General features: G+C 37.7%; 1 protein-coding gene across 1 annotated transcript in view; it reads right to left on the minus strand.

Moving 5' to 3' along the window:
- USH2A (usherin) overlaps positions 1 to 12,885 on the minus strand; it is a 417,498-nt gene that overhangs the window by 389,480 nt on the left and 15,133 nt on the right. Inside the window, exons 2-3 of the mRNA XM_084512774.1 lie at positions 8,655 to 9,334; positions 3,311 to 3,476 (exon numbers count right to left, since the gene is read on the minus strand). Coding sequence (XP_084368900.1) covers positions 3,311 to 3,476; positions 8,655 to 9,139 — 651 coding nt within the window. The 5' untranslated portion in view covers positions 9,140 to 9,334. The remainder of the gene's footprint in view (positions 1 to 3,310; positions 3,477 to 8,654; positions 9,335 to 12,885) is intronic.

Here is a 12,885-nt window from a genome sequence, read left to right on the forward strand (position 1 = left end):
TAGTAGAAAGGGAGGCTATCTATCTTGTCAAATATGCAATACTATGCATGGTTTTGAATAACACTTTGCAATATTCTGTGAAGAATATCTTTGTCAGGCTTACATCCAATATAATTTATGAGCCAACTATTTTGAGCCACAATTGTCACATGCATTTCCTACAAAGACGCATCGCCATAGAATTAAGAGAAAACCTACACTGATGAAAATTTTTGTAGTCTCAGAGAATATAAGGAGCAAATATGCTTTCTCTACTAGAAAAGTCAAGTATATTGAAGGCCAGGGATATTAATTGTAGGACTTAATGCTTCTAAGTTGAACTTTTGGGAAACAAAATTCTGACAGTCAATATGGTAGGTGTCTACAATTCTGACATAAAGGTAAAACATTTTTATAATATACAAGGGAGATATTACCACACACATCTTCAGTTACCAATGGTAGCTGAATTATATTACCTAAAATTTGTAGAAGTACATACTTTTTTTTTTTCTTTTTTTTTTTTTTTTAAGATTTAAAGACTCTTAATACTTTGTTTTTACTATGGTTCATGCATAGAGAATATAATTCTTTTATGTAAAATTCTGTTTAGTATAGCAGCATCCCACCTCATCCCTCTTCCCCTCAGATTTGCTAGCTTCTAGGCATCCTGTCACACCAGATATGGCAACACTGCTTTTTTATTACACTTTTTCTACATGTAGAAATTTCATTACTTCCATGAAAATATCCATTCCACATTTTCAACTATCTTATCAGGAATAGTACTCAGTTGTCCCACAAAACATCCACAAACATTTTCTTTTAGACTAAGAATCATATCAAGCAAGTTGTCAAACAAGTCTGAATAGAACTATTTTTTTTTTAAACATAAAGACACATCATCCAGCTCTGGTGAGATCTCCTACAAAAAACATCACCAGAGTCCTCTGATACGTGCAACTTCTGCAAAATGCCTAAAAAAGTTGTTGAATCTACATTTCATTTGGTTAAACCAAATTTGGTTAAACTTGTGACTAGACATCACAGCCTCATATATAGCACTTCAGATCCCACAATTTCCTTTTTGTTTCTGTAGATTATATAGAAACTACACTGTTGACACCACATCTATCTTAAAACCAGCATGTTTGGAAAAACACAAACCTAGCTAATTTACTAGCCACTGAGATCAATCCTAGTGCTTGTCTTTGCTAGAAAACACAAGCTGTGCCCACAACAGTGGCACAGAACTCAGACCGCTAATCCTTTGTGGGTATTAGAGTCAGCTTTGTCTCAAGAGAAGTGGAAGTCTACACAGACTGATTTACTTGGAAAAGCCAATAGTAGTAAAGTCGCCCATGATTGCACTCTGCCACTGCTCCCCCTGGTGTCTTTACCCAAGATAGCTCACCTGTAGCACACATAAGGGTCTACTCCACAACACAAAGACCACTCCCTCTGCGTGGTCATCACCTGGGGAGAAGGCTGGTTTAGATAGAGAAGTTTGGAGAAGTCAAAAAAATCACACTTGTGCTAAGATCAGCCATTATATACTTTTAGGTTTAAACTTCAGGCTGTCCCACTGCACTTAACTAAAATGATTAATTCCTGTAAAACCACACAGTGCTTTGTGTTCAGAAGGCTTTTTCATCAGTTTATGGAGAAGGCTTCAATCTGCAAATGTCTGGGAACTATCTCATCATCAAATACTGTTCTCATCTGAAGGCGTAGATGCTTCCATATGAATGTTGCTTTTGCACATTTTTGTACGGTTCCTCTCATTTTCCATTTCTTTCTCCATTTATAAAAAAAAAAAAAAATGCTTACGGACAGTTGCTAAGAGTTTAAAAAAATTAAAGCTTTGCCTTAAGTTTAACAGCCATACCTAATGCTAAATGGATCATGCTGCAGCCACTATTATCTTTAATGGGAAGCTAAATCCAACACCACCATAAATCATGGAACATAAGGTCTACACTGAGTTCAGAAACTTGGAAAAGGTATTAAGTCTGTAGTCCCTGTAAGGGTTTAGAAGCTACACTTCTTCACTCCTCTATGTATTGAACAACATTCCCCAAAGAAACAAAGGACTAAATTCTATAGAGTGCTTGAGGGTTCTTTGTAATGCAATTTAAAATTCCTGTGTGTATTTAAATCCAGCCCTTTCACTCTGCTATCCCAGGCTTTAGCAGTTTCTGAGAGGAGTACAAAACGCGGCTGACAGCAACAGCAGTAATATAGCACCCTTGGAGTGTTTGAAGTGTAAAGTTCATTAGTTCTACCTTAAGGTCACTCTTTTAATCCAACAGCCAAAATCTTATTCGCACTACCATGCTGTTATCCCGGAAAAAAGAAAACTGCAAAAAAAATCAAGACGTCAGCTTAGATACTTCTTACGAGTGACAAGATCAGCACTAAAAATCCAAATCACAGTCAATACCTTTTAGCAAGTTTCAAGAAAGCAGGGAAACTATTCTTGATTGTGCTGTAAACTAAATGAAATTTAATAGGCCAGATAAAGGAAATGCAGGAAGGAGAAGATAAACATTTCAATACCTGATAATTGTGTTTTTTAATTATTAGTTGAACTTGGCTTACAAACAGCATTTACTAGAGCATCTGTTGGGAATTGCAAGGCATGCAAATAACTGAAAGCATTTTAATTTCTTCTGTATTTGTTTGCTGATTTTTGTACATTGCTAAAATTTTAACAAACTCAATTTTACTTTATCCTCAGTAGATGTTTGTACACTTATTAAAAATATTATGTCAACAGAAGACATTTAGAATGCAAGGATTGGATTTTAATGATTCTGAATTTATTTTTTAAAATAAGAGGTAATAGGTTCGTAACTAACTAGCTTGATTGATCCTAAATAAAACCTTATAAATGGTTTACTTATATATTACTTATATGCACTGTAAGAAGCTTTAAGAATTAAATGGGACACACCTCTGTCAGATAAATACGTTAGCATGTATAGATGAGGATGACATTACGTTGTCCTTTTAGGGAATAATCTCAGAGACCCAGGACTTATTGCTAACATTAGAATAAGTAGTTTTCTTCACGCCAAATACTTGTGTTCTTAAGGGTAGGAGTTTTCACTTATGTTTTCAGCAGAATGCACACAGCATTGCTTTCCAGTTCTAAATTAGTAATCACCTCAAGATGTGCTCCAAAATTAAGATCCTTACCTACAGACTCAAGAGTTTTCAGTTACATTCCCTAACTTACCCCTTCTTGTGAAGATATTTATACAGTTACACCATTCTCACACAAATGTTGTATTTCAACAAACATTAAAAGGTTTTTACTTTTACTCACCTGCACACTAAGATGAATCCATTTCTTCACAAGAATTCTCCCCAGTGTCATTACTTTTATTGGTGGCTGCAAACCATTTACTGTGCGATAATAAAACATTGTTTCTTTCTCAGAGATTGTGAGTTTGAACACAGTCTGCCCATCAATAGCCTTTTCTATCACACACCTTTGGAAATAACGAAGAAAAACAACATAAGGTCAGAGGCACACATATATACACATTCTTGCCAAGGTGCTATCCTGTAAAGTGATGCTAACCAGAATGCATTAAAATAAACGTTAAAAATACAGCTCTTGAGAAGATGCTCAGTGACAGCAAAAGTCACAAGATGTACTAAGTGTAAAAGAACTTTAACAAACATGTTTTCTGTCTGAACCTGCAACATGAATATTTTTAATTTATAGTGCATTCAACCCCAGTTCACTTGGAGGTAAATGGGGGCCACTTCTCTCTTCAGGGTGTCATGACAGAAAACAGTGGCTGGCCAGCACTGCACTTTTCTTACAAAGTTCCACAACACTGCATCCTGTTGAAGCACTTACACTTTTCTTAGTCTAACAAGGCAAGCATAATACAACCACAAAAAGGAGTATGACTGACATGTTTTGGAAATAAGTCCCTTGTTTTTCTACCAAAACTGTTCAGATAAGGTAGCAACAACAGAAGCTTCCCCTGTACTTTCCCTCTGACACAGCCTCTCTCTAACCTAAGAGAACCAGAGCAAGGCAAGACAGCTATCTGGCCACTTGTTAGTTTGTTTTTCCCCATGGAGATTTTACATCAATATCAAATGTAAAGACTAAGAATACCATCTATAGCAACCCATGTTACATACCTAGCTATTCAAATACAATTAGTTTTGCCAAACTGATCACCGTGATGTCATAGGTCCTGAGAATGCATATAGGTTATATATGCTTTGAAACAGCAATGTATTTCATTTATTAATCCAATCATTACTACAACAAAAACTATAAACTTTTGCGTTGCTTTTTCATCTGCTTGAGAAATACAGTCCGAACTTACCCATAAAAAGCCAAATGTGCTAAAATACTCTAGATTAAATTAGTGCGTTAAATCACAAGAGAAGCGTATAAAATCTCTATGAGACTAGGGTTTATTTAAGACGTATTTCAGAGGGAAAAAAAACTTATCTACTGATAGACTTCACCTTTCTTCAGTCCTCACTGCTGTGCATTTAACAAAAGAAAATTATCAAAAATGCCATTCTTTAATACTGCCATTATTCACTAATTCACATTTAAACCCAAGAGAAAGATTAATTAATTTTAACTGCTACTATTTTAGTCTACCGGAATGTTGTCCGTAAAAAACAACTTGCAAAATGCAGATGCCTATTATGTAAACCTTACTAAAAACATGTTTCTTAATATTGTGTTGATTGGTCTTTTCAATATTTTGTTTGCCTGTAAACACACTAGTTTTGCTAGATAATAAATGTGAGGAAAGGCTCAGCTAAGTAGCAAAATATTTAGGAACTGGATTTACCCAGTTCCTGGATAAACAATAATTGGATAATCCAGTTATTTTGTTTATTTTAGTTATCTAAAGCAAACATCCCCACATTGTTTTTATCCCCAAAGGTGTCATGACTTTAAGAAGTCAAGTGACCTTGATGTACACCACTTTGAAAATTGGACAGAACAAATGTGGATTATGATTCACTACAGAAAGAGAAAAATCAAGAGGCAGAAAACAGAGGAGGAGGGGGAAAAACAGCACTAACATAGGTGATAGAGGCATAAGCATTACTTCTGACTAGTAGTGCTATTTTCCATTACAGTCATGATTACAGAGAACCCACTGTTCTTTGTGAAGTTTCCGACTTCTGCTAACCTGCAATCCCGCAAAGCCAATACCTGACTATGTAGTTCTTGATGATGGGGTTGGAGGGAGAACAACCAAACCACGAAAATCTGCTTGGGCAACTTTCAACATGAAAAATATTATATAGAATATTTCAGGGAGACAACTGATTCCCACACATTAACTGGAGCAAATGGGAACATCTGGATAGGTTCAAAATGCAACATATCATATCTGAAGGTGACATCCCCCTTCAGCATAGTTACTAATGTAAAATATCTGAATTGATATACAATAATGGATACAATTGTAGTCCTTTACATAAAGGAAATTTAAACAAACAAACATCTCCTGCCCACTTCTCAGTCAGGCCATTCCAGCAGGCCCTTTTGTGTGTAGAAGGTCCCAGCTCCTTTCTCTCCCACCTCTGTTATTTTCTGGTCATCTAAATTTCAGTTAGCCTGGCTCATACTAAATTGATATAAGCTGCCTGTAATGACTACTCATATATGCTAAGCTTCTACTCATATCCTTATCCTACTTTATTTCCAAGGGTTATCGCCATATACCATTTCCCATATTATGCTAAATTCCATGCACGGGCTTACTGCAAGCTTTTAAATTAACTGATGAGCACATGCAGTATGAGAGGAAGCATGGTAAAGAACACAGTTCAGCAAGAATAGGTTTGCTCACTTACTGCACACACTGCCTAAAGGGAAATAATTTTAAAGGCTGGAGATACAAATGTCAGTGTTTTCTCACTGTTCTCTTGCTTTTCTTTAAGACCTCCAATATGTGGTAACTTAAAAGCATACCTACAAATATCTATACATCTTTCTTGGAAAACCATTTGCACTCCAATATAAATGCATAACAACCTGACTTTTCTCTTTGTATGAAAATTTCTTTCCTAGCATCATGTAAGAAACATTGGTATATAAAACTGAAGAAGAAAATCCTCAGTATCTTCAGTTGAACACACGTATTTGCTCCCTGGATTGTCACAACCTTTAAAAGGCACTCAAACTTTCAATCCTTACATCAGTGTCTCTCACTTCAACCAACACAGTAACTTCTAGCAAAAACCCTTGCTGTTCTCTTACATGGGCACATGCCTAGCAGATACTAGTCTTTATAATGAGGCAACTGGGATATTATAAGTCAGAAATTTACATTCAGCACAAAAAAAAAGCACTTTATGGCATGTCTAAAAAATGGGGGTCTGCTGTACTTGGTGTAAGTGTATGTCATCAGTAAGCAAACTAGTTTGTGAAACTTTCAACTATTCCACAGGTAAAATAAGTGGCCAGTTATGGCCCATGATCCCAGTGTGTGGTGGCAGCACAAGGACTGTTAGATGAAAGCCCAGTTCAGTGAAGTCCTTCTGATACAGTATAATGGGGTCTAAAAGGTCTCACAAGTAACATTCAAGAAGGATGTCTCCCCCAACAGGGGCTGCAAAGTGTAGGACAGCTGACAAGTCAAACTGCTCCTACCAACCCAAAGGACTCACGATACCAGTAAAATAAAAGGAAAAACACCTTAGCTTGCTGTTAAACCACTTCTCTATTGTAGGATGCCTTCTGAGCTAAGCTTCAGTGACTATTCATGTGCAATTACTGTTTCTCCATAATTTCTCTAGAACTGGAGTTCTGTATTCCTTTTTTTGCAGAAAAGAAAGGAAAAGTGTTTTGTTTTTTGTTTTTTGTTTTTTTTTTGTGTGTGTGTGGATAGTGGAAGGTCTGGACTGCAGCATATCATCCTGTCCACTGGAATAACTGTTGTTCAACTTCAATTTTCAGGATTGGATCCTATCATTGTCATTTCTACCTGTAGAGTATTGGCAAACTCAAAAGGCAGAAGAATGAAGCAATCTGTCACAAAAAAAAAAAAAAAAAAAAAAAAAAAAAAAAAAAAAAAACACGTTTAGCTTTTAAAGTGATCTATAAAACCCACTGAACAGGAATATGTACATTGTGTAGTTATTAACACAGCAGCAATAGAAGAGTAGTGCTTTACACAAGTCCACGGATAATCAGACATTGGGAGTCTAGTTTCTGCATAGCACTTAATCATTTGGAACTAAGCACATACATTTCATTGTTTTAGGATCTATGCAAGAACAGCCTATTCCACTGGAAAAAAAAAAAAAAAAAAAAAAAAAGAGTTTTCATAGATTTCACTCAACACATCACTGCAACATGTTGCTTGGAAATTAACAGAACATTTTTGCTTCAACCTAAGCATATGCTCTGCTGAACAAGAACCTGATAGGCCTGCATATGTGTGGGCATGAACTTATGACATAAGACAACCCCAGGCATGGACTCTCTGATGTTCAAGGTTCAAATATTTAGGAAACACAGTCTATAAAAGACACTAGGCCAAAGCTCCAGAGACAGCTTTACACATACCTTCATCTGAGCTGCTTTAACTAAAGCTCAAGCTGAAGTCACTTTTGCCCTCCAGATCTCATTTATTTCCCCTCAATAACCACAATTACAGCAGACTATTAATTCACACATTTATATTGTTTCTGATGATTTTCATGCCCTTAAACGGCTTGGTGTTTCTTGGTGTTTCACAGTAGAATGCAAAATAAGAATCAAAATGCTACATAGAGAACACCATTATTTTAATTCTAGGGTAAGTTAAAAGAATAAGTGCAAAAATATTTCTGATATATACTCTGAAATGTATTACTACTTGTGTGTTTCTGCATTACCAGGGCAAGGCATAGGAGGCTCTGCACTTTATGATAGATAGATGGAACTCTTTTTGTACTATTTGTAATGCAGTTTTCCAAAAATGCAAAGTTTTCCATTATAGTAAGGCTCAGTCAAGCTGAAAGACCACTCCAGCTGTCATATTTGCTAGAAATGTGACCTGTAGGCACACGAGAGGGAACACCTAGTAAAACTTCATTAACAAAAGATTCCACTACACAAACTGCTAGAGTAGTAATATGATTGCTAATTCAGTTAAGATTGCCCATATCTCCCAGAAAACCTGTATCTTCTGGAAAAAAAAAAAAAAAATATATATATATATATATATACACGATGGTCAGTCATCTATAGCTCTAAAATATTCATTTTGGGAATTAACTTAATCTTGGATTTTTCCTCATTTTTTATAAAGTAAAATTGCACTGGGAGATTACTAAATTTTTAGGGTTTTTTTCCATCACAAAAGAAGCAACATCCCTGACATTTTTCTAGCAGCTTGCAGAAGAATGAATGTGAACTAGAAATACAAATTCGTATTTTTAAGAAAATACACGTGTGTTATATGTGAATAGTTCCCACTGCACTACCATCTGAGTCAACGCTAGAAGCTAAGCCTACTCATCCTGACATTTGCAAAGCCTCCAGCCTAAATACAGCTTTAAAACGTCATAGTTTCTCACTGTACCTTTTTAAAATTTTAAATAGCTTGCTAATAATGATCATGACTGCAATGATCAATTTTTTTAAGAGCACCAGGAAAGTAAACACCTTCAATACTACTTACATTACACCTTCTTGCTCAGGTTTCAACCATACAGTTAACGTAAATGAAGCTGTCAGCCTCAGTAAACGGGGAGTAGAGAAGCAATCCTTGTGATTATGAAAAATAAAACTTGAAGCATTGCTGAAGGACCCCGGATGCAAGTCCTTGTTGTCCTCTGTGACACAGGTACCAAGGCCTTCGGGAAGAAGCAGTTTGTAGGAAGAAGGTAACGACCTGTACGGGCATTCTTGAACACAAAACCTCTGGGTGCAAGACATAATACTTTCAACAGCTACTGAGCTATGACAAAAAGTACTTCGGTCTGGCAGCCCACAGGTGGCTTGAGTTGGCACAACTGACACATTCTTGAAAGCTCCCACATTTTCAAGTCTAGGGAAATGTCCCTGAGAGCTGACCAACACAAAGGAGTCATAATAAGTTAAGATTAATGTTTCAATAGCATGAAACAAGACACGACACCTCAAGGAAAGAGCCCAGCAATTCATGTTTACAAAAAAGCTCCTCCTGATTAAATCATCTGTAAATAAATAATGATGTCCATGTTGGTAGCAATGTTCTCAGGTGGTGCACTTTAAGAGTTTATGTAGCGTTTCATCTCCAAAACACCAATGCAAGGACTCAGTAGCAGGGGACATCTATGTCTTCTGGCCAGCAAAATGCACATGGATGACACCTGGAATCTGTAAACCAATGAAAACAGATACAGTCTGTGGGAACAACGTGATGTTTCTCACCAACAGAGGTGATACCCCACTAGGGACTTTAAAGACCTGAATACTTCCCCCAACATTCAGTCAGCAGGGCAACCTGCACACCCTGGCTAGCTCTCTAAACAAGGCCAGGTGGCCTTGGCCTGCTCGAGGCTGCGCAGGTTCACGGCCACACGCGGTTTAATCCAGATCCGCTGTGGCACGCAAAGCGGACATACAGCTTTGTACCTTAGGGTGATGAGTGCCAACTACAGCACCAAACCCCAGCACGCAAGCCAGGCACACTGAATATCTTTGCTCATGGTTTCAAGCCAGTTCTCTGAATTTCACGTTTAAACCCCCCAGCGCTTACCTCAGCTTTACACCGTTAGCTGTAAGCTGCTCGGCCTCATCCTGCTCAGCGCTATTTTAGGGTCACCGCTCCTCCAGCTCCCAAGCCCGCCTGCACCCCGCCACACCACTCAGCCTGCCGCATGCCCAGCACCCTGCTCAGCCCTCCGTAAAGCCGCTTAATGCCACACTCCCCATCTGTCCCGTGCAGGTCTAATGGCAGACACCCGCCCTGACATCCACCGGCAGGCACCCCAGCTGCCCATAAATAAGTGGATTTCCCGTTATTTACCGTGCCCGGAGGGAGAGGCAAGGAGGGCAGCCGCCTCAGCAGCACCACAGCCTCCCTGCTTGGAACTTACCACCCTCTGAGGCACCAGCACCCGGGCTCCTTGCTCCCCCCGCCTGGCTCACAGCTGTTACACACACACTGCCCTCCCCCAGGACTTTAAAGAAAAAAAAAAAAAAAAAAGAAAGCAGCTCTCGGGAAGCCGCGGCACTGCCACTATGAAATATTTAACATGGCCCTTGGCAGCGAGCCGCCTCCTCAGGGGTGCTGGCAGCCTGAGGCAGGGTGCCCCATTTGTTGAGTTCAGCCCTTCAGAGAAAGCAACAAGTCCATCATCTCTTCCCCTTTTTCTCTGCTTTTAGGGTTGGCCAAGGGCATAAACCTGTATTTCAGTGAATTCATACAGTTTTACCAGCATTTAGAACACCATCAACTGTCATAACTTTTGATGTTACAGCTCTGATGAGTTTCAGCATTTTGTCCTGTCCGTGCTAGATGCACAGCCTGCATTAAAATACTAGGAGCTGCATTAAATCCAAAGGTGCATGGAACGTGCCTACACCAACCTTTAGTGTAGGGACTTTAAACACACCGTGTGATTACAGTAATAGCTTTCCTCAAAGTAAGCGTAAAGAAGATACATTGTTAGGACCTTCAGACATAGACATAAACCTCATTTCTCTTTGGTACGGCTATGCAAAGCAAAAGAAATACAAAACTGTCATCAATAAGCTAAGCATGAGCTGCAATAGGTTGTTCATTTGTATTTCTGGATGAAGGAGCTCCAACTAATACAGCCCCATAGCACATATAAGTTTTATTTTTATTATTGGAGTTGTATGAGCTATGTGACTAGTATCTTTCCTGACCATTTCATTGAAATAGCTTCCAGTAAATAATCTCCTTAGTATGTTTGGATTTCTAGAAACCACAGTGTCAAAACTCTTCAACAACCTAAAAAAATGATAAGAAATTTTAAAATACATTAGGAGTTAAGACAGGAACAAGTCCTTCATCCTACAACAAGGAAGTTACTCAATCATTCCTGGAACATCTGTGTTAATACAGGTCCTTTTCCTAAAGTCAAAAGATAAATAGGAATTCCTAATAAAAGTCATTTTGTAGAGTTTTCATGTTTTGCTCAAGTCCTCTGGTCACAATTATCTTACCTAAAATATTCAGATATTTAAAAAATAATAAATAATAAAAATAATAAATAAAAATAATTTAAAAAATTAGTTCCCTCCTAATTTCTGATATAAGTCCCTCACCACCTCTCCTGTGGACCCCCTTCAAGTACAGGAAGGCCACTAAGAGGTCTCCCCATCACAATCCTTTTCAAATAGTATTTTAATTAGTAGTGAACAAAGTCATGACAACTAATTGCCATAAGTTTTGCCTTCTGCTGCTAAGTGTTTTGAAAAACTGAAGATTTTTTTGGTATATCCAAAGACTGTTTCATTTTTTCAAATATTTTATATCAATATTCTCTTGTATGTGTGCAGTGTTGACCAGTCACCTGCTGCTGTTTTGGGTATTTTGTGCAGTGGCCTATGTAGACTAACCCACACAGCACAACTTTCAAAGATTAGGCTCAAGCATACAATTCAAAATTCATTTTCAGTGAATATTCATAAAGATTAGTTTTTGAGTGCTTTTTCTCATAAAACTATACCATTTGAATATTTGCAGGAAATTAACATAAAAGATCCATTTGCATAGCCAAGTCAATATTTATTTCAAATTTAACTGTCTAGCAAAATTATTTTTTCCAATATTTTGCAAGTAATAATAAAACTACAGTACAAGTACATTTTAATAGCTGGAGGGGAGTTGATCATGACAACCCAGAAATAATTAACAACTTATGTTTTAAAGGGGAGGAAATTCTGTATAAGCCAGTGAAATAAATATTAGAGTAAAATTTTCTGAAAGCACAGGAGGAGGTGGCAAGTATTTTATAGAGCTGTTAAGAGCCTTTTAACAGCTTTAGAAGTACAGTACATCACATAGCTTATTTTAGCACCAAAACTTTCTTTGTTACTAGAACAGCAGAAATAAAGTAATCTTCTAGGCAACAAGTTTTACAGGCTTCTTTCTCTTGAAAATAATAAGCTAGACAGTGCATCTCCACACAGTAAATCCAATGAAAGGAAACCTCTGCAAGGACTGCTTTACAGATACTTTCTTTTGTACGACTGCAATGGACTGCCCAAGCACAAAGGGCCATTCTATACAGCTGAAGCACTTGGGATCTAATAATTGATCTTTCTTCTCCCCACAGATTCCTTCTATCCCAAAGCACAGTAAATATTTACATTTTAATTATTCACTAACAGTGATTCTGGGAGTGTAGAACACTCACTTTTTCTGAGACTCACCAGAAAATTCATCCTTTCACAATAACTGTTTTGTGTACCCTCCCAAATCCATTAATCCTCTACAGCTGAACATCCAACCATGTATTCCCCACAACCCTTCTCTCATTTTTAAAAGCACCTCCAAGCAACTCGCTGCCCTACTGTAACCTTTTGCCCTGTTCCCCAAATCAGCCAGTTACTTCTGTAAACCAATTTTGTTTCCTCCACAGCTTTGCCCCACACAAGCCACCATATGCTTTTCCACTGTTTTCAAGTACAGGTAATGTCTACATAACACCTTCTTCCCTAATGCCTGTTCTCTACACAACATTTTCTAATCCATCCTCTGGCCTCCAACCCTTTCATTACATCATCTGTACCTAATCAATTTTGTTTTCATCAACTGATTATCAACACCTTCTGAAAATTTTCAGTCAAATCACTGCTCCTAGCCTTCATTTTCCTTTAGACCTTCTTTAACTCTCTATTCCATAGCTGCTTTACCAGGCAGCCCTTTCTACCCTCTTCTGCCCATATCATTA

This window comes from Aythya ferina, assembly GCF_964211825.1.
Source record: "Aythya ferina genome assembly, chromosome: 3".
Classification (NCBI taxonomy): Eukaryota; Metazoa; Chordata; class Aves; order Anseriformes; family Anatidae; genus Aythya; species Aythya ferina.